We start from the raw sequence: 21,139 nt of genomic DNA, 5'->3' as shown, positions 1-21,139 counted from the left end.
AATTTGCGTCAAACGCGTAAATGCACAAAAAGCACCATTCGCGCGAAACGCTCAATTCACGTCATTCGCGCGAACTAGACGCGCAAATGAGGTGAATTCGCGTCTTCAAGCGCCGCGCTAAACGCCTCATTCGCGCCGCGAGACCTCCAGACGCGCGTAAACGCGTCTTTACATTGACTTAACATTGAAATCATTCGCGCCAGACGCTCTATTCGCGTTTGGTGTGAACACAGCATTAGACTTATATTGCATCTTTTGAAAAGACGTTCTATGGCACCTTTAAGGAATCTACATCAATTTATGAAGTCAATTTCTGTGATCTGTGTATTCGCAAAAATGTATTGTTAAAATTCAAGATTCAAGATGACTTTGGAAAATAAATGAATGCAAATTCATTTCATTTCAAATTCAAATTCAGAAGTGGGGGAAATGATTGAAAATTCTAGTAAGATTGCCCTGTATCAAAAAAAAAATATTTTTTATAGTTAAGTTCAACAAATTGTTGGACATAAAGTCAACTAAAAAAGTCTTAGGTTGAACAAGTTTTTACAGTGATAGATTTTAAATAGTGAACATTTTAAGATGTTCAACCTTTAATCTTAACACTTTGATGCATGAATTATTGAATTAAAAAGTATTCACAAATTATTAAATTATTCATGTCATAAATTAAAGAGGGCAGATATAAAGAATTATGGATAAGGGTTGAAGGTATAAGAATGGCTTGTTTTTTCTGTATGTGGTTGACATCTCGCATCCAAAAAGTTTACAAAAACAAACACACCTAAATAACACACCTAAGTATCACATGTATTTTCTGTTTTGCTTGAGTTTTTATCCCTGTGTTTTTGTTTGTTATCAGTTTTCCTGCCACTTGTTTGTTACTGTGGTTCCTGATTAGTCCTCACCTGTTCGTTGTTCTGTTGATTGCGATCTCTGTGTATTTAAGCCCTCAGTTTCTTTAGTCCTTTGTCTTGCAATGATGTTGATATTGTTATGCTAGGGTGTTACTCTGTTCCCATGTTCTCCTTTTGCTTTCATTTCCTCTTGTCTTTTGGATTATATACACAGCAAGTGTGACACTAAGACTATAATGATCTATAAAACAGTCTCCAGATAAAGAAAGAAAATGTCTGAAGAATATCAATACAGTGCTTTCTTGCACACAGTGTAAAACTTAAATGGCCTCTGAGCAGAGAGAAGATCTCTTAATGCACTAAATTCTGTCAGTTATAAAACACGTTTAATCAGTACAGCTTGGTCATTACTTTGAATTTGCTCATTATCGGGCCCAGATTAATCTGTTTACCAACCACATAGGAGATTCCCATACGAATTTAATAACTATAAATATTATTACGCAAATAAAGGCGAAAGTAATACGTGCTAATTAGAATCACTATATTGTACAGTCACACGTGTCACAGATTAATAAGAGGCAGCCTCTTGTGTCTACATGTCTGTTTGCAGTACCTGCATGAGAATGGTGTAGTGCACAGAGACCTGAAACCTGAGAACTTGCTGTACGCCACATCAGCGCCAGATGCTCCGCTCAAAATAGGTAAGGCTCTCCATTCGCCTGATGGGGGGAACTGCAGTTTGGCTAAACATCTCTTGTTGGTGAATTAGCTTGCAAAAATGCAACATCATTCCTGTTGTACAAGGAAGAATAATCACTGAAACTGTCATGTTCAAATATAGCTTTCAATGTTAATTTGTAATGATTTTCTCATTATTTTATTGATGCCCATTCATAGTTTGAGTTAAGGATTTTAAAAAGAAAAAAAAAACTCATTAGCATTGAAAAAACTCATAAGAATTAAACTTCAGCATGTGACTTATGGCTCGTTTCCACCGAATGGTACGGTTCAGTTCAGTACAGTACTATTCGGGATGGTAAACACTGATCCGGCTTGCGTTTCCACCTCCAACAGTATCCTTACTTGATAGGCGTGGTGTATGCCAGAAAGTTGCGATCGATGTCTTTCTCGCGTGAAAAAAAACGTGACAGTAAACAACAATGGAGGACATCCAGCAGCTTTGTTTGAGCAAAGGCTGAAGGATGCAAGGGAAATCAGACGAAAAATACACATTGTGTTGCATTCCCCTTTTAGCATGCGCAAGTGACAATTCTTTGTCAACCAATGTCATGAAAACATGTCCAGGTCATGTTTCATCCCAAAACCATATTTAATGGAACATATTTAATATTTAATTTGGTGCTTAGGAAATATTTATGACTAGAAAGTTCAAAAGAACAGCATTTATTTGAAGTTTTGTAACAATATGAAAGTCTTCTCTGTAACTTTATTGTTAATACATTCTTGCTAAATAAAACTGTTAATTTGGCCTTACTGACCACAAACTTTTGAATATATATAGATTTATGGGTAACACTTTACAATACGTTCATAGTATTTAGGTTCATTAGTTAAACATTTGTTAATGTATTAACTAACATGAACTAACCATGAGCATCTTTTTTAATGTTAGTTAATGAAAATACAGTTGTTCATTGTTTGTTCATGTTAGTTCACAGTGCATTAACTAATGTTAACAAAATTTTAATAATGTATTAGTAAATGTTGAAATTATCATTAACAAAGATTAATATATGCTGTATAAGTGCAGTTCATTATTAGTTCATGTTAACAAATGTAGTTAACTAATGTTAATTAATGAACCTTATTGTAAAGTGTTACTGATTTATGACTTTTTTTGAAGAAATAAACTGTTTTATTTAGCAAGAATGTATCAATTCTAATTCTAAATTTAATACTAAGAATAATAATAAAAAAAGATTTTAAAAAATGTGATAGATAGACAGACCAGTCGAACACCTTCTTCAGAAAATGTAAAAACTGTTTTTATTTGGTGTGATTTATCTTTACAGCGGATTTTGGTTTGTCGAAAATTGTAGATGATCAGGTAACAATGAAGACTGTGTGTGGGACTCCAGGCTATTGTGGTGAGTTCATTAAAGAGTTTTTTTTTTTTTTTTTTTTTTTTTTACAGAGCACCATCTGTGGCTTTAGTTCCACAAAGAGAATTACAGAAAAAAATGTAGTCTTTTTACAGCATCATTGCAGCAGTGCGTCACCTCCCCCCTTTATTCTTTTCTTCTGATGTTCTTTCTTTCTCTCCCTCAGCTCCTGAGATTTTACGGGGATGTGCCTATGGCCCTGAGGTTGACATGTGGTCTGTGGGAGTTATCACGTACATTTTGTGAGTGGCACGACATACTTGTCTAAAGTTATTCTTTCACAAGAATGCTGTGCTTAGTCATTCAATCTCTCTGTCATATCACTTGCGAGAGGCTGGTTTTTGTCTCAGATCAACCTCACTAGTGAAAAGTGTGAAGCACGTTTTGAACATTTGGGTGTAACTCCAGGAATCAGATATGTATTCTTTTACAAAAACAAAAAGTCTAAGAAACATAGTCTTAGTCAAAAACGTTTCATTTTTAAAAATATGTCGTCTTTTAACCTACATGCTGTTAAAAACCCATATGACCCAGCTGAAATTTAGGTCGTTATTCACTGAAAAACTCTGCCATATAGCTCTCAAATTTTTCTCAATATGTATTCCAATGAAATTCAAATGTAATAGACATTAATGTATTTATGCACTTTTAAACCACAGATCAGATGATAATATATAGATGTGTATAAGATGATCTTAAAAGCAAAGTAGCACAAATTAGAAAAAGAAAACTGCTCAGTTCCAGAATAATTCAATAAAATCTTGACTAGGAGTGCACAATAATAAGAAAAACATTAGTCTTTTAATTTTAATTTTAATTAGTAGTTTGCAGTAATTGGGTTTGCAGTTGTCAGGTATTCATGGTTTGTTTATGTTTTGGGTGGGCTTTTCACATTTTAGTTCAGTTTCCTTGGTTTTCATTTGTTTCCATTGTTTTTCATTGTTTGATTATCAGTTGCACCTGTTCTCCATTTTTTTGATTGATTTGTTCTGTGTATGTGAGCCATGTGTTTTGTTCAGTTCATTTGTCCATTATCATCATGTTTACCTGTTGTTCCGTTCCTCGTGTTACGCCTAGTCTGAGTTCTTTGTTTTTGAGTTCATGTTTAATAAAAGACAACACTGCTGCAAACAGATCCATCACCTTTTATTTCATCATCTTTGTTGCAACCTGGCTGTGACAGCAGTAAATCTAAATTTCCATTCTGTATTTGTAATATTAATCATATTAATATTTAGCATTTTGCTGCATGTATTACATTCAAATACTAATTGATATACAGGTGCTGGTCATATAATTAGAATATCATCAAAAAGTTGATTTATTTAACTAATTCTATTCAAAAAGTGAAACTTGTATATTATATTCATTCATTACACACAGACTGATATATTTCAAAGGTTTATTTCTTTTAATTTTGATGATGATTATAACTGACAACTAAGGAAAATCCCATATTCAGTATCTCAGAAAATTTGAATATTACTTAAGACCAATACAAAGAAAGGATTTTTAGAAATCTTGGCCAACTGAAAAGTATGAACATGAAAAGTATGAGCATGTACAGCACTCAATACTTAGTTGGGGCTCCTTTTGCCTGAATTATTGCAGCAATGTGGCGTGGCATGGAGTCGATCAGTCTGTGGCACTGCTCAGGTGTTATGAGAGCCCAGGTTGCTCTGATAGTGGCCTTCAGCTCCTCTGCATTGTTGGGTCTGGCATATCGCATCTTCCTCTTCACAATACACATAGATTTTCTATGGGGTTAAGGTCAGGCGAGTTTGCTGGCCAGTTAAGAACAGGGATACCATGGTCCTTAAACCAGGTACTGGTAGCTTTGGCACTGTGCAGGTGCCAAGTCCTGTTGGAAAATGAAATCTGCATCTCCATAAAGTTGGTCAGCAGCAGGAAGCATGAAGTGCTCTAAAACTTCCTGGTATACGGCTGTGTTGACCTTGGACCTCAGAAAACACAGTGGACCAACACCAGCAGATGACATGGCACCCCAAACCATCACTGACTGTGGAAACTTTACACTGGACCTCAAGCAACGTGGATTGTGTGCCTCTCCTCTCTTCCTCCAGACTCTGGGACCCTGATTTCCAAAGGAAATGCAAAATTTACTTTCATCAGAGAACATAACTTTGGACCACTCAGCAGCAGTCCAGTCCTTTTTGTCTTTAGCCCGGCGAGGCGCTTCTATCGCTGTCTGTTGTTCAAGAGTGGCTTGACACAAGGAATGCGACAGCTGAAACACATGTCTTGCATACGTCTGTGCGTAGTGGTTCTTGAAGCACTGACTCCAGCTGCAGTCCACTCTTTGTGAATCTCCCCCACATTTTTGAATGGATTTTGTTTCACAATCCTCTCCAGGTTGCAGTTATCCCTATTGCTTGTACACTTTTTTCTACCACATCTTTCCTTCCCTTCGCCTCTCTATTAATGTGCTTGGACACAGAGCTCTGTGAACAGCCAGCCTCTTTTGCAATGACCTTTTGTGTCTTGCCGTCCTTGTGCAAGGTGTCAATGGTCGTCTTTTGGACAACTGTCAAGTCAACAGTCTTCCCCATGATTTTTAGCCTACAGAACTAGACTGATAGACCATTTAACTCCCTGAGGTCTGAAAACGCGCTGGCGCGTTTTGCAGGTTTTTTTTCACATTGCAGCAAAACAGACTTAAAATACTCCGTCATTTCTTGTCATAGAGACATAAGTAATATATCAATTGAAACTATAGAATATCTTCTTTTATTTATGTACACTCAGAGTAAAAACACAATGTTGTGCTTTTTGTAAAATAAAGAAAACTAACATGATGCATGATTTCTCCTCTCCCTCTGAACGAAGTCTAATCTGATAGTTCTCAGAAAATGAACTGTAACTTATGAATACTAATGACAAAAAAATGACACTTACGTCTAAAGAAATGTTGAAATGTCAGGTTTTAAATCGTGCAAGTCAAATCGAAAACAAACATTCTGTGTTTATGTAATCTGTATGAAAAGAGAGCCATGTCAGAAGTCTGTGATTCAGCTCATTATCCGCTAATGCGGCCACGCCCACGGAGCCAGCGCTATTCAGATGCAAATTCAGAGGCAATACATGCATTTATCGTCTCAATCGTGTATTTATTGTCTTGAAAAGTGTTTATTTGGATGTTAAAGCAATGGTTAGCGATCTCTAGAAGACATGCCATTAGTTCCTAGTTCCTTTTCTTCTTTATATTATGAATTTGTGGACTAAAGGTGTAAAGAGCGCCCTCCGGCTGCAAGTATGAATTAAAAACACAGTATCCAGCACTCATAGTGATGACAATAAATATTATTTCTCAGTATAGAAAATTGACATAAATATATAAGAATCCATCAATATTTCTCCAAATGTGCATGCTTTTAAGCTAAAAGCCTATATGAAATGCCATAGAGGTAACATAATTGTTCAGACACTTTGCACCACAGAAATACATTATATTTTAAAGAATATAATAGAATACCATTATTTTAAATTGTAATAATATTTCACAGTATTGCTGTTTATGATGAGCTGAGACATTATTACAGAGGGTTTTTTTCACAGCCTACCTTACTATGTGATTCCTTTGTCTTCTCAGGTGTAAATGGCCCATTATTCATGCAGATTCACGCCCCCATGCATACTGTGTTTCTTGACAAAAAGTGTCTTGCAAAAACTAAATCAATATATTGTTTTATATGAAGGAGTAGGCAGCATAATTTTTACATAATTCTGAAGCAAAAACTCTAGTCTACAACCTCCAATACCCAAAAGTCTTGTGAACATAGATTTAATATACTTTTTTTGGCCTTATTTCAGTGACTTAAGTTTTTGTTTTTTCAATAACCACGCATAAACATTATTCCTTCAAAAATACAAACATGTACGGAGCCCCTAAAGGGACCTTTGCAAAAATAAAAAATGAAGGACTTTCGCGTGCGCACGAGATACTTTCGCGTGCGCACGAGATACTTTCGCGTGCGCACGAGATACTTTCACGCGTTACAATTTCCGGTTTGTGTATACTATAACCTACTTCATTTGTGCTCACTGCCTATGAAGAATGCCAGAGTATGGATGCACATAAATTAATAAAGATCATGAAAATTAAAGAGAAAATGAGAGTGGATGCACATGAACTAATACAGCTGTATTTGCTCAAAATCTGGCTTTCTTAGACCAGATCGTCTAGGATGAATACAGCTAATTATTCGTTTTAATTAAACACGTGCCTTATATCTAAGGTGCTTTATGTCAATGGCTCTGCTCGCAATAAAGCGCTGTTAGAATACGCGAAAGTATCTCGTGAGCACGCGAAAGTTTCTCGTGAGCACGCAAAAGTTTCTCGTGAGCACGCGAAAGTATCTCGTGCGCACGCGAAAGTATCTCGTGAGCACGCGAAAGTATCTCGTGAGCACGCGAAAGTATCTCGTGCGCACGCGAAAGTATCTCGTGAGCACGCGAAAGTATCTCGTGCGCACGCGAAAGTATCTCGTGAGCACGCGAAAGTTTCTCGTGAGCACGCGAAAGTTTCTCGTGAGCACGCGAAAGTATCTCGTGCGCACGCGAAACTCCGTCATTTTTTTATTTTTGCAAAGGTCCCTTTAGGGGCTCCGTATACATGTACATACATGTTCCTCACATATTATTGTAGCCTAGTTTGTGCTGAATACAGTGTAATGACACTTTTGTCATTTATATGTTTATGAACAACTGAAAAAAGCACAAATGTCAGGGCATGTCAAAACTTCTCCAAGCCCCAAATCAGCCTCAGACTCCAGAGGGTTAAAGGCCTTTGCAGATGTTTTGAGTTAATTAGCTGATTAGAGTGTGGCACCAGGTGTCTTCAATATTGAACCTTTTCACAATATTCTAATTTTCTGAGATACTGAATTTGGGATTTTCCTTAGTTGTCAGTTATAATCATCAAAATTATAATTATATCAGTCTGTGTGTAATGAATGAATATAATATACAAGTTTCACCCTTTGAATGGAATTAGTGAAATAAATCAACTTTTTGATGATATTCTAATTATATGACCAGCACCTGTATATCAATTCAGTGATTATATTATTATATTATATATTATTAAAATAATATTTAGGGTTTTTTGTTTTGTTTTGTTTTGTTTTTGCATGCAACATCATCAGATGTTCACAAAAGTCCTAAAAGTAGACAAAGAGAACCCAGTCAAACAAATGAGACAAAAATATATACTTTGTCAATTATTTATTGAGAAAAATTATCCAGTATTACATATCTGTGAGTGGCAAAAGTATGTGAACTCTTGCTTTCAGTATCTGGAATAATGTTGTGCAGCAATAATGGAAAGTGTTTCTGATGACAACGACTTGAAGGAATTGTAGTCCATTCCTCAGTACAGAACAGCTTCAACTCTGGGATGTTGGTGGGTTTCCTCACATGAAATGCTTGCATCAAGTCCTTCCACAACATTTCAATTGTCTTAAGGTGTGGACTTTGACTTGGCCTTTCTAAAACATTAACTTTGTTCTTCTTTAACAATTCCTATGTAGAACGACTGTGCTTGGGCTCATTGTCTTGTTGCATGACCCACTTTCTCTTGAGCTTCAGTTCATGGACAGATGTCCTGATATTTTCCCTTAGAACTTGCTTGTATAATTCAGAATTCATTGTTCCATCAATGATGGCAATTCATTCTGGCCCAGATGCAGCAAAACAGGCCCAAAACATGATATACCACCACCATGTTTCACAGAGGGGATACGATTCTTATGCTGGAATGCAGTGTTTTTCTTTCTCCAAACATAAACCAATAACCATAAACCAAGTTCTATTTTTGTCTCATCTGTCCACAAAACATTTTTCCAGTAGCCATCTGGCTTGTCCACATGATCTTTAGCTAAATGTAGACAGGAAGCAATGTTCTTTTTGGAAAGTAGTGGCTTTCTCCTTGCAACTTTGCCATGAACATCATGGTTGTTCAGTGTTGTCCTGATGGTGAACATTAATATCTTGGGATGTCCCGATCACGTTTTTTTGCCCTCGAGTCCGAGTCCGAGTCATTTGATTTTTAGTATCTACCGATACCGAGTCCCGATCCGATACTTCTATAATACATAAAAAAGAATAAAGAAGAGCGAAAAAAACAGATCCAGGAACAGTGCTTTTCAGGTTTTTCAGGTATCTAACAGCAATCAAATAGTAATCAAATATAAAATATCACTGCATATTATCTTTACTGTATAAAATAAATAATGATTAATCATTATTGAAGTTACAAAACTATTCAGTCAAGAGCAGTGAGTGATTGTTACACATGCGCTGTCTTTCTCGACTAATATACGTTCACTTAAGACATAACCGGCTATGTTTGCTAGGATACTCGCTAAGACGGGCATGTTGACATAATTTTTGTATGAATTTGTCCGCTGAAGCACAAGACTTGAAAGAGAACTCAGTATTTGCGCGCTGACTGAAATAAGCGTGTGCGCGCTTCGGATGAGCGCACACAAATCTTCTCACAGCGCGCAAGCTCTCTTTCACGTCTTGTTCTTGAAGGTTTAAATCAGCAAGGCTTAAATGAGTTAGTTTAAACACAGATAGAAACGTGTGCTGTTCTACGGAGCCCCTAAAGGGACATGGTGGTAAAAAAAAAAAATGGGAAGGAAGGAAATTTTACTTGGTGGTGGAAAAAAAATTTGGGATGGGAGGAATTTTTTTTTTTTTTCAAATCTTTTGCGTTCCCTCGCAAAGATTGCGTTCCCTCGCAAACATTGCGTTCCCTCGCAAAGATGTTTTGCGTTCCCTCGCAAAGATGTTTTGCGTTCCCTCGCAAAGATTGCGTTCCCTCGCAAAGATGTTTTGCGTTCCCTCGCAAAGATTGCGTTCCCTCGCAAAGATGTTTTGCATTCCCTCGCAAAGATGTTTTGCATTCCCTCGCAAAGATTGCGTTCCCTCGCAAAGATGTTTTGCGTTCCCTCGCAAAGATTGCGTTCCCATGCAAAGATATTTTGCGTTCCCTCGCAAAGATGTTTTGCGTTCCCTCGCAAAGTTATAATCGTTCCCTTGCTGTGAGCTCAGACAAACACTTCCTCTTTAATGTCCCGCTGGCTGGCAGTAGTGTTTTAGTTAGTAACATACGTTAATAATGCACACAAATAATGCGCGGCTCATAGAGTTTGAACTTGTTGGACTCAAAAATGAAGAAATGCAGTCAGTGCTTATGTCAAGCAGTTCGGTTGGTAATATATTCACAGATTCGAGCTTCCCGGATTAATAACTCGTGAGCTCAACGTTGTTAAAACACAAATGCAGCTACTTCCAATCATAGTAGCCTAGACAACAAGCTACAACAACCCAATTTTCCTCAAATGTGTTTTATAATAAATTGGTCTCTATGAGCAGGCGGCGGAGATACACGCCTGAAGGGACCGTCTGAAAAGTGCAAAACCCGAAACCCTTTTGCTCATTTTATATTACGAAAAATACTCAATAACTTCACTGTAACATACTGTACTGGCACCAAATTCAGTTCATACATCACTGCTCTCCTGCTGGTTATAGGTACTACAACACTTAGTTTGGCAAGTAGCACTTAAAGGCCTTCTTTACACAAATGATGTTGGTACACAGCTTACATTCAACAGCTTTTGCATGATAATGGCTTACTGGATTTGATGGCATTACAATTTATTTAATATTTTTACTAATAACAGTTAAGTTATTATTATATTATTTTATTTAATAATTAATAATCATAAACGTTATGCATTTTTTTTTTTTTTTTTTTTAATCAAACTAAGTGTTGGGTTTTGCACTTTTCAGACGGTCCCTTCAGGCGTGTATCTCCGCCGCCTGCTCATAGAGACCAATTTATTATAAAGCACATTTGAGGGAAATTGGGTTGTTGTAGCTTGTTGTCTAGGTTACTATGATTGGAAGTAGCTGTATTTGTGTTTTTAACAACGTTTAGCTCACGAGTTACTAATCCGGGAAGCTCGAATCTGTGAATATATTGCCAACTGAACTGCTTGACATAAGCACTGACTGCATTTCTTCATTTTTGAGTCCAACAAGTTCAAACTCTATGAGCCGCGCATTATTTGTGTGCATTATTAACGTATGTTACTAACTGAAACACTACTGTCAGCCAGCGGGACATTAAAGAGGAAGTGTTTGTCCGAGTTCACAGCAAGGGAACGATTATAACTTTGCGAGGGAACGCAAACATCTTTGCGTGGGAACGCAAAAGTTTTGCGTGGGAATGCAAAACATCTTTGCGAGGGAACGCAATCTTTGCGAGGGAACACAAAACATCTTTGCGAGGGAACGCAATCTTTGCGAGGGAACGCAAAACATCTTTGCGAGGGAACGCAAAACATCTTTGCGAGGGAACGCAATCTTTGCGAGGGAATGCAATTTTTGCGAGGGAACGCAAAACATCTTTGCGAGGGAACGCAATCTTTGCGAGGGAACGCAAAAGATTTGAAAAAAAAAATTCCTCCCATCCCAATTTTTTTTCCACCACCAAGTAAAATTTCCTTCCTTCCCATTTTTTTTTTCTACCACAATGTCCCTTTAGGGGCTCCGTAGCTGTTCAGGTCTCACCTGCGCTCGCGCTATCAACACCCGGGTGACGGCGTAAATGACTGGACATTAGAGCAGACGGCACTCGCAGTTAACAGTTTACAAAGAGTAACTGTTTTGTCCACGCTTTCTGATTATCGTTGTTGTAACGTTTTGCGCATCCATCGACTGAAACATACATTATCTGAACTCTGTCTGTTTTCCACGTTGCTATTTTAAACCATATTAACCAATAGATGCGTCGTCATTCGAGATGGGCCGCAGTGCAAGTGCGTACCGAACCGTAAGTGGAGAACCATACGGTTCGATTTTTTTCTTACCGAGAACCGTTGCACCCCTAATACATATATATCCGAGTCCTGATCGGGAGGTAACGTCCGATTCCGATCGAGTCTGAAACCACGTGATCGGGCCCGATTTCCGATCACGTGATCGGATCTGGACATCCCTATTAATATCAGCCAATGTGAGAGAGACCTTTAGTTACTTAGAAGTTTCCCTGGGATCCTTTGTGACCTCACAGACTATTATATATCTTGCTTTTGGAGTGTTCTTGGTTGGTCGAACACTTCTGGTGAGGGTAGCAATTGTCTTGAATTTTCTCCATTTGTACACAATCTGTCTGACAAAAGGATTTATAACCTTTTTTCAGTCTGATGAGCAACAACAACTCTTCTTCTGAGGTCCTCCTTTGAAATCTCAGAAATCTTAGTAGAGAAATCTCCTTTGTCCGTGCCATGATACACTTCCACAAACACGTGTTGTGAAGTTTAGACTTTGCTAGATCTCTGTTCTTTAAATAAAACAGGGCACAAACAGACACCTGATTGTTAACCCTATAGATTGAAAACATTTTAAGAACAGGTGGAGCCTAAGTTCACCTTCAAATTAACTGCTAATCCTAGAGCTTCATACTTTTGCCACTCACAGACATGTAATACTGAATAATTTTTCTCAATAAATAATTGTCTAAGTTGTTTGATTGGGTTCTCTTTGTCTTCTTTTAGGACTTTTTTGAACATCTGATGATGTTTTGGGTCATATTTTTGCAAAAATATAGACAATTCTATAAACATTCATAAACATTCAAGCAGCACTGCATATTATACACTATCCAAAAAAAGTTTGGGATAATTATGATTTTTTTTTTTTTTTAAGAATTATCTTATGCTCATCAAGGCTGAATTTATTTGCTTAAAAAAATACAGTAAAACAGTAGTATTGTAAAATATTATTACAATTTTAAAAAAAAATTCCATTTTAATTTTCAAATTAAATCTAATCCTGTGATTGCAAAGCTGAATTTTCAGCAGCCATTACTCCAGTTATCAGTGTCACAAGATTAATTCTGAAATCATTATCATATCTTTTTTTTATTTTTTTTTATTGGTAGTGTATCATGTGTAAACCATTCAAAATGTTGGGGTCATTTTTTTTTTTAAAGAAATAAATACTTTTATTCAGCAAGGATGCATTAAACTGATCAAAAGTGACAGTATAGACATTTACAATTTTAGGAAAGATTTCTATTTCAAATAAATGTTGTTCATTCAACTTTCATGGTTTCAACAAAAATATTAAGTATTATAAATGTAAATTATTAATGATTGAGCACCAATTTTGCCATCAAATAAATACAGTTAAAAGTTATCTTTAATTGTAATAATATTTCACAATATTACTGAATTTGATATTGTTTTACAGTATTTTTGATGAGATTGCTGTTAAATGTAGTATTGTTTTTGTTTCTGTTCTCTCTATAGGTTATGTGGTTTTGAACCCTTTTTTGATGACAGAGGAGACCAGTACATGTTTAAACGCATCTTGAACTGTGAATATGAGTTTGTCTCCCCCTGGTGGGACAATGTGTCTCTTAATGCCAAGGACCTTGTGAGTAAATCTCAATATAACCTAAACCCCTATAAAATGCCCAAGTATGCAAACAGCACACACACAAAGAGAAAAGTTTATTGATGTCTTTTAAGTCATTTTTATTATTTAAAATCAAATGTACATTTCTAATGAATGAATTAATGATCTGTGTTTGCCACTGAAATAAGCGCACACCTGTGAGTGCACATAAGTTCAATTCTTTTTTAGTACATCAAGTTGCTATGTTGCTTGGCAACAGTAAACAGCCTACATTTATCCTGAACTATTTCGCATTATGGAGGAATTATTTATTGAGGTTATTATTGTTAATAAAAGGATTTTAAGTAAAACATTAGTTTTATCATTTTGTTTATAAAATCTGCTACATGTTGTGCCTAACAACACCCCTTAACCATAGTAAAATCACTATAATGCACACACAAAATATAGCTATATTACACTTTTATGTTGCAAAATAATAAGAAATTGATTTTCACATATTCAAATACTGCATTCTTTAATTTGGTACAGTGCACAAATTAATAGCTTTCTTTATAAACACCTTTAATGTTTTCTAGGATACACTTTATTTATTTAAGGTGCCCTTCTTACAGTATAATTATACATTTAAGTATTGAGTGATATTAGTTAACTATACGTACTTACTAAAGGGTTAGGGTTTAGGTGTTTTGTTTTTTTTTTGTTTGTTTGTTTTTTGGCAATTCAAAATTTGGTGGGGTGGTGTTAGCCAAGTAAATATATCTTCTTCTTTTTTGCCACATATAAAATGTCCCTATTACCTGACATATATCACTGAAATAGGTGTCCTGAAATATCACACATCTCTGTGACAGATCTACACTCTTAACAATAAAGGCAGTGATGCCATAGAAGAACTTTGGGTTTTTACAAAGAACCCTAGTGAAGAGATCTTGAGCTAGAACATTTCATTAATTTAAAGAACATTTTCCATTATAAATACCCTTTTGTGCAATGAAAAGTTTTCCTTGGGTGTTAAAGGTTCTTCATGGAACCACAGATGCAAATAAAGAAACTTTAAGTCGATAAATAGTAACAACAACAAAGAGTCAGGGGAGTGGGCACACAAATGATTACAAAAAAAAAAATAGTGTTGACCATTTGTCTTTGGAACACCAAAAACACATCTTTGTGAAAAAAGAAAAAACAAAAGAAAACACTGCCTTCGGTGTTACTGAAAGTGTAACTTGTCTTTCTTGGCTCCATAGGTGAAAAAACTGATTGTCCAGGATCCAAAGAAACGGCTGACGACACAGCAGGCGCTGCAGCACCCCTGGGTGACTGGAAAGGCTGTTAACTTCACCCATATGGACACTGCTCAGAAGAAACTCCTGGAGTTCAATGCTCGAAGAAAACTCAAGGTTTGAGGCTTTGGGCTCAATGACACATTTTTATGAAGGCTCTAACCATATAAAGCATAATGTATCATATTTGATATACAAAATTTTAAGGCCTCTAAATTATCAAAATGATCAAAAAATTGTCCAAAAACCTGCTGTACACAATCTAATACATGTCTTCTGTAATCTGATTCATAGTTTGTTTGATTGTTTTTTGCAAGTAAAAGGCATTTTAGTATAATTGTAAAATTGTCCACCTTTAGGTTGTGATACATGTACTTTAGGTTGTGGTACACATGCTATGAAATCTTCACTGATTTTTAGTAAACATAAGAATAACTTTTATATTGTTAGTAATATTTCAAGATGAACACTTACTAAACTGAAGCAACTTAGGCTGACCTCGTGAGGCACACTAGCAACTGTGGTCTTTAGCATCCTAAAGCTGGAGATGCCTGTTCGAATCCCGCTCAGAGCGGGTCAAGCAGGACCGGTTCCATTTGGTGCCATGTCCCAGAAGGGAGTAAGGTTTTGGGGGTTGAGTGTAACGGAGGCAAGCTAGTAAGAGATGTGCGTGTAAACCTCATGAAGCGCAATAGCAACTGACACTAGAGACTGTGGTCTTTATTGCCCTTGCTAGAGTGCCCTCCTCTCATGCTGGAGACCGCTTACATTTGCATACATCATTTTTTAGAAAAATCATGTTAAAATGAGCATAAAATCTGATACACTGGGCTTTTGAGGACCATTTATTTGTACAGCTCTTAATCATCATTGTATTGTTTATATGTTTTGCACCCCAAAATAAAAACTACAGCACTTTGATCATAAAAATTTAAATATAATCTTACGAAGACATATTATTGTGAAATACAGAGTGACAACTGATATTTATATGCATTTCATGCAAGTAGTTATAAAGATCTCACTGATTACCAAGAATACAACGCAAACAAAACAGGACAAAGTTCAACAGAGGGGGCTTAGGAAGTGGATTCAGAGCTGGCAGAAGGAACCACCAAGGACGAGGGAGGAGCCAGGGAGGAGATGATGGGTGGAGCAAGGGAGTGAACTCCAACAGTGCAAATAGAATGCAGGCTCATGGCGGAACCGAAGCAGGGAGGAGCCATGGTGTAGCCAGGAGCCTGACTGACTGTGGTGGAGAACCACGTGGAGCCGATGAGATATAGACCCAGGGTGACACCAATGGACTGGAAGGCGCAGAGGCAGAACCAAAGGCTTGCGGGACCGAGCTGGAGACGGGGACTCGGCAGACCATGGTGGAGCAGGAGGGAGCCAGGACAATGGTGGAGCCAAAGGGGTGGAGGGATGAGGTGTAGCTGGGGGACCGAAAGTCCATGGCACAACCAGGGTGATGACTAACCAAGGTGGAGTAGGAGGGATGAGGGAGTCCTGTGGAGCTTGAGGGATAACAGGCCAAAGTGGAGCCAAGGGTGCAGGGAACCAAATATCTGTATGGCATAGGCAGAGAATGTGGGAGTGGGAGGCTGGGTAGGAGCATCATCAACAACACAGACTTGGTGCTGGGCAGCAGCATCAGCAATGAAAGAGACTTGGAACTGGCAGACGAAGGAGACTTGGTGAACTGGAAGATGGAGACTTGGGGAACTGGATGATGGAGACTTGATCCTTTCACATTTCTTAATTATCACAATGTGGTTCGAGCTCAACACACTCACTTCAACTTTGGGTTGGGCTCCACTCCATGCCCTCATACTCAATCAGTATTCCAACTGGAATAGACACAGGGACCAGCTCACACATCTGGTCAGACTTGGCTCCACTAGGCACTGGGTCTGCGGTGGGCTCGGACTTTACATCCTCTTTGGACTTTGGCTCTGTAATTGTGGCAGGCTCTGAGTCTGCGGGGGCATGGGTTTGTGCTCCGTTGGGGCCGTGTCAACTGCAGGTGCTGGCAATGAATGATCCTCCTCAATCTCACAGATGGTGTAGGGTGATCCTCACTGTAAAAGCACCCAGTAAAATGAACTCTTGGAACGTCCCTCAAGGGCCATCTCAAGAAAAAACGAGCAGAGGCTGTCATTGTCCTAGTGCACGAGATGGAGCATATCTACAAACCTCTACATGTGCTCCTCGAGGGAGAGATCCCCCTGGGAGAGGAGGAGTATCTAAACTGCTGCTAGGTCCATTCTTATGATCCAATCTTGTCATGCTAGGGTTGCAGCAGGGACGAGTTGAGGCTGGATCTAATCGCAAGTAATAATGAAAGCAAACTCAAAATAACACTTCTCAGATTCTCAAAATAAAAAACAACAACATGGCAAACAGAACAACCACTAAATACAGATGAGATGGCTATATATACAAATGCAGACCAATGAAAGGAAACGAGAAACAGGTGTTGTGAATTAATCAAACAATGAATCACCATAGAAACTAATACAAACATAGGTAACAGAGCAGGGGCATATTCTTTGTACGTCACTAACTCACTTAGCTGGATTTGACTGATGGCGATTTGGCATGATCTTGGATTGTTCGGTTCTTCGACGCTCATCCTGGACTTGCTGTCATAGCAACAGGTCCGTAAGCTCAAACCTGCTCGGGAGCAGGCTTATTTCATGTAAACAGGATTAGATTGCATCTTTTTAAGCGGAGGTGATGCTTAAAGTCTGTCCCAGCCACTGCTACTTTCCCACAAGAGTACCCTAATGTAAACCAGGGACAATAAAAATGATTTAAAAATAAATTTGCAAATAATACTATAATGCCGTGTAGTGTCATAATATAGACACCGACAGTTTTACTCTTTGAGAGATTCATTCGTGAGGGAATAATTACGTAATAATTTTTATTGGAGTCTTACACACATGATGTACAGATGTCTATGCCGTACATACATTTGTGCATTTGAACCGTGACAGATATTATGGGAGTGGCTTGATGAAGCGCAGGAGATGCAGATAACTTGATCTTGACCCTTAAGAAACTTTAATTAATGCTGTCAAATATGCTTCAAAGGTAAATTAGTTGCTAATTACAACATTGAAATAAAAAATTGCCTGTACAAATACTAGAAATTGTGAAAATAGCCTAAATGATATGGTGATCATGTAAAAAAAAAAAAAAAAAAAAATAGTGCACATTTCATTTATCTATTATAACATTTATGTCGTTCTTCTGTCGTTTATTCGCTTGGCTGTTTCCTTATAAATGTCTAGAAATTTGTCAAGTTTTTCATCAGGTGTCTTTTCTCATTCTATGATGTCATTACGTTGCCGTCTTTACTCCAGCCAATCGCTGCATTGCTGATCGTGGTTTCGTGTATTGATACATCAACCCTTTTCATGGAACACGAGAACACGCAGTAATCTTAGACAACTTAATCCAGATATTTTAATCCAGTCTGCAAATTCGTTTGAAGAACCAAATTAGCGAGAGTTCAGTTATCACGATTAGAAGATCTGGCATCTGTCAAATCATCTAGATGTATTAAGTGAGGTACGAAGAATATGCCCCTGGAAACAGTCCAACCAAGAAAACAACTCAAACAAAACTCAAACTCAGACAAAATTTTAATCACAATCATGATTGCCGTTTCTCTCGGAAGCATAATCAGATGCTTATTTATCATTTTTCATTTAATTTCTGATCTCCATTGCAGTATTCTGCTCAAAGTGCTACACAGCCTGTCTGTGATCCTTCATGAAGCTGCTTGTGCTATTTGCTAAATCTGTGAGCAAATCTTCTCAGTGATGAACTGTAATAAATCTAAACATCTTGAATATATTGCTTGCAATTTTGGTTGCTGAATAAATGCACTGAAGTAATCTCTGAATAAATGCACTTGTGTAATCAAAATGTGCTTAAATATAAAAGTGATCAAATTCTAAACACAATGCACACCTCTGTGGTTATGTTTTCACAGGCAGCGGTCAAAGCGGTGGTAGCTTCATCTCGATTGGGCAGCGCAGGAAGCCATGGCAACCCAGACAGCAACAAAACTGACTGCAGCCCCTCCTCTGTCAAAGAGAAGACAGCAGATGATCAGCCAGACACTGAACAGCCTCAGACTCAGAATGAAGTCTCTTAGATCTCCACAGAGCATGACTGGAACTCAAAATTCTTCCCTTCATGAAAGGAACATGTTGCTTTTTGCAGTGGGCCTTATAAAGGACAGAAACGATGGGCTTTGTTTGGTTCTTCTGCATGCGGACTGTTTGTCTATAGAAACGTCCCACGTTGTGACTCAGCCAGTTGCTATACCATGCCAACATTTGATAAGTCTGTAAATTCTGATTTTGTACAGTGAATGAGCATCACTGGATGGTAATGAGAAGAACCAAATCATTACATCTACTGTACATCAGTTAATATTTATATCATCATGCTTTTGCTGAGATAATTGCCAAATTATCATAGTACTTTCAAGGGCATATGTTGCTTTTTAGTTGTATAAATCACATTTGTGCTGCATTTTATTGAAATAATTTTATTTGTCAAGGTTTTTTACATGATATTGGTCACTGGTAGAGAAATATGTGGACATTGAACTAAACCTTTACATAAGCTTCAAATGAATGCCTTATACCATGTTTTTATATTTCATGAGTCAAAGTTATTTAATATTTTAGAAATACTACTAAATAATTTGTTTTAAACTTAGACAACAAGCATATTGTGCTTTGTTAAATAAAGAAATGGTGATTTCTTCTTTACTTTTGTCTAAATCTGTGTTGAGACAGGATAACAGGCATAACTAACACAAAAATTGCAATGAAAAGCACTCCCTTGTGCCAAAATGTTGATTATTTGAAGTATGCTCTCACCATCAAGTCTTGCTTATTTAGGAATTTCCCTTTAAAATAAATAAAAACTTTCAGGTTTTTATCTAAATGACTTACTGGCAATAGACTTCCTCTCAGAATTCAGAGCTTTACCAAGTAATCTGTGATTTAAAACACACAGAACAGCACGAAGGAGGTTTGATCCTATTCAATATTCTTTAACGCATGCTTGTAATATATGGTATGAGGGAATGCTGTTTGATAATCTGATAATCACATGTAAGGAATGTAATGTGGATATACAGGGGTTCATGTTTTGCATGTAGGAATGTTTATCTTAACTGCTGCAATTGTCTTTTTAAATGCACTGTATTTTACAGATAAAACTTGCTGTCTAATTAACAGAATGATATTGGAGGCCATTTGACGGTCACTTTGTACGCGACACTAGTGTGTCAACTTTGTTTAACTGCCTGTTTCTATGTCTAAGGACTCAAAAATGCCAATAAGATAGCACTGTATATTACTTGCAAAAAATAAAGAATGCAAAACAATCTACTTTGGATCCCTTAGTTCTGAATGAGTTTGATTCATTATTTATTTTATGTATGTAGCTTGTTGATAAAATACTCTATACCCAGGGTTTTTAACCAGGGTACTTCAGTGGCTCTTTACTGTATATTTTCATGACATAACTATTAGTTACTTTATACCTAATGATTTATTAAGCATTATATAATGCAGTGAAGTCAGTTGTTCATAAATTAATAATCATAAAATAATGATGTTCGTAATTTAAACATTTATAATAAGGTGTTATTGAGAAAAGTGGACAGAGAGCCTAAGTGGGGGGTCCTCTGCTCTATACTAACAAAATGCTTTTACAGGTGGTTCAGTGCAATATATATATATATATTCCACGTGCATGTATAAATTTAAGCATATGCATAACAAAATATACTTAGGCCTAGAAGAAGTGTACTTAGAAGATTGTGTATTTTTTTGTTTTTATTAGTTTATTATTGTTTGTCATTTTATTTATTACTAAATTAACAATTATTTAAACACAATAGAAAATAGTTTTTAATTAATTTATTAATTGTGAGGACTATTTTTCAATCTACAGTGGCCCCAAAAATCGAAGTGCATAAGCCACACTTATGAATGTCTGAGAATCATATTTGAAAAAAATATATAACCATCAGTAAACAAATGATGCTACACCTTTTCTAAGGCAAACTTCACTTTTAAGGTAAAACGTAACCCATGCAGTTATAATTGTTGTAATGTAATCTTTATAGCTTTTTATTGTTCCTTTGTATATAATAAAATTGCTCAATTCTTTGCAACACAGGCTATTTAGTCTTTCTGCCAACTCAGCACACTCGAAGGCCCCTTTATAGAGGCTACAAATGTAAAATTTCATTCTGCAGGCCCCAACATTTCAAGCACATAAGCCACACTTAAATGTCTGAGTCACTGCATCCGATAACAAAATGTCAAACCCTCTGTAAGCAAATGATGCTAGAACTTTTTCAGAACTAACATAAAAA

At 37.0% G+C, this 21,139-nt stretch overlaps 1 protein-coding gene across 2 annotated transcripts in view; it reads left to right on the top strand.

The window, feature by feature from the left end:
* camk4 (calcium/calmodulin-dependent protein kinase IV) overlaps positions 1–20,145 on the top strand; it is a 61,010-nt gene extending 40,865 nt beyond the window's left edge. For both annotated transcript variants that reach the window (XM_048189947.1, XM_048189948.1), the window contains 6 exons: positions 1,471–1,561; positions 2,894–2,968; positions 3,150–3,225; positions 13,330–13,456; positions 14,686–14,838; positions 18,728–20,145. In XM_048189947.1, coding sequence (XP_048045904.1) covers positions 1,471–1,561; positions 2,894–2,968; positions 3,150–3,225; positions 13,330–13,456; positions 14,686–14,838; positions 18,728–18,892 — 687 coding nt within the window. In that variant the 3' untranslated portion in view covers positions 18,893–20,145. The remainder of the gene's footprint in view (positions 1–1,470; positions 1,562–2,893; positions 2,969–3,149; positions 3,226–13,329; positions 13,457–14,685; positions 14,839–18,727) is intronic.
* Positions 20,146–21,139: the final 994 nt, after the last annotated feature.

The sequence above is a fragment of the Megalobrama amblycephala genome, linkage group LG4, assembly GCF_018812025.1.
Source record: "Megalobrama amblycephala isolate DHTTF-2021 linkage group LG4, ASM1881202v1, whole genome shotgun sequence".
In the NCBI taxonomy this organism is placed as follows: domain Eukaryota; kingdom Metazoa; phylum Chordata; class Actinopteri; order Cypriniformes; family Xenocyprididae; genus Megalobrama; species Megalobrama amblycephala.
This window is presented reverse-complemented; position numbering and strand designations above follow the sequence as displayed.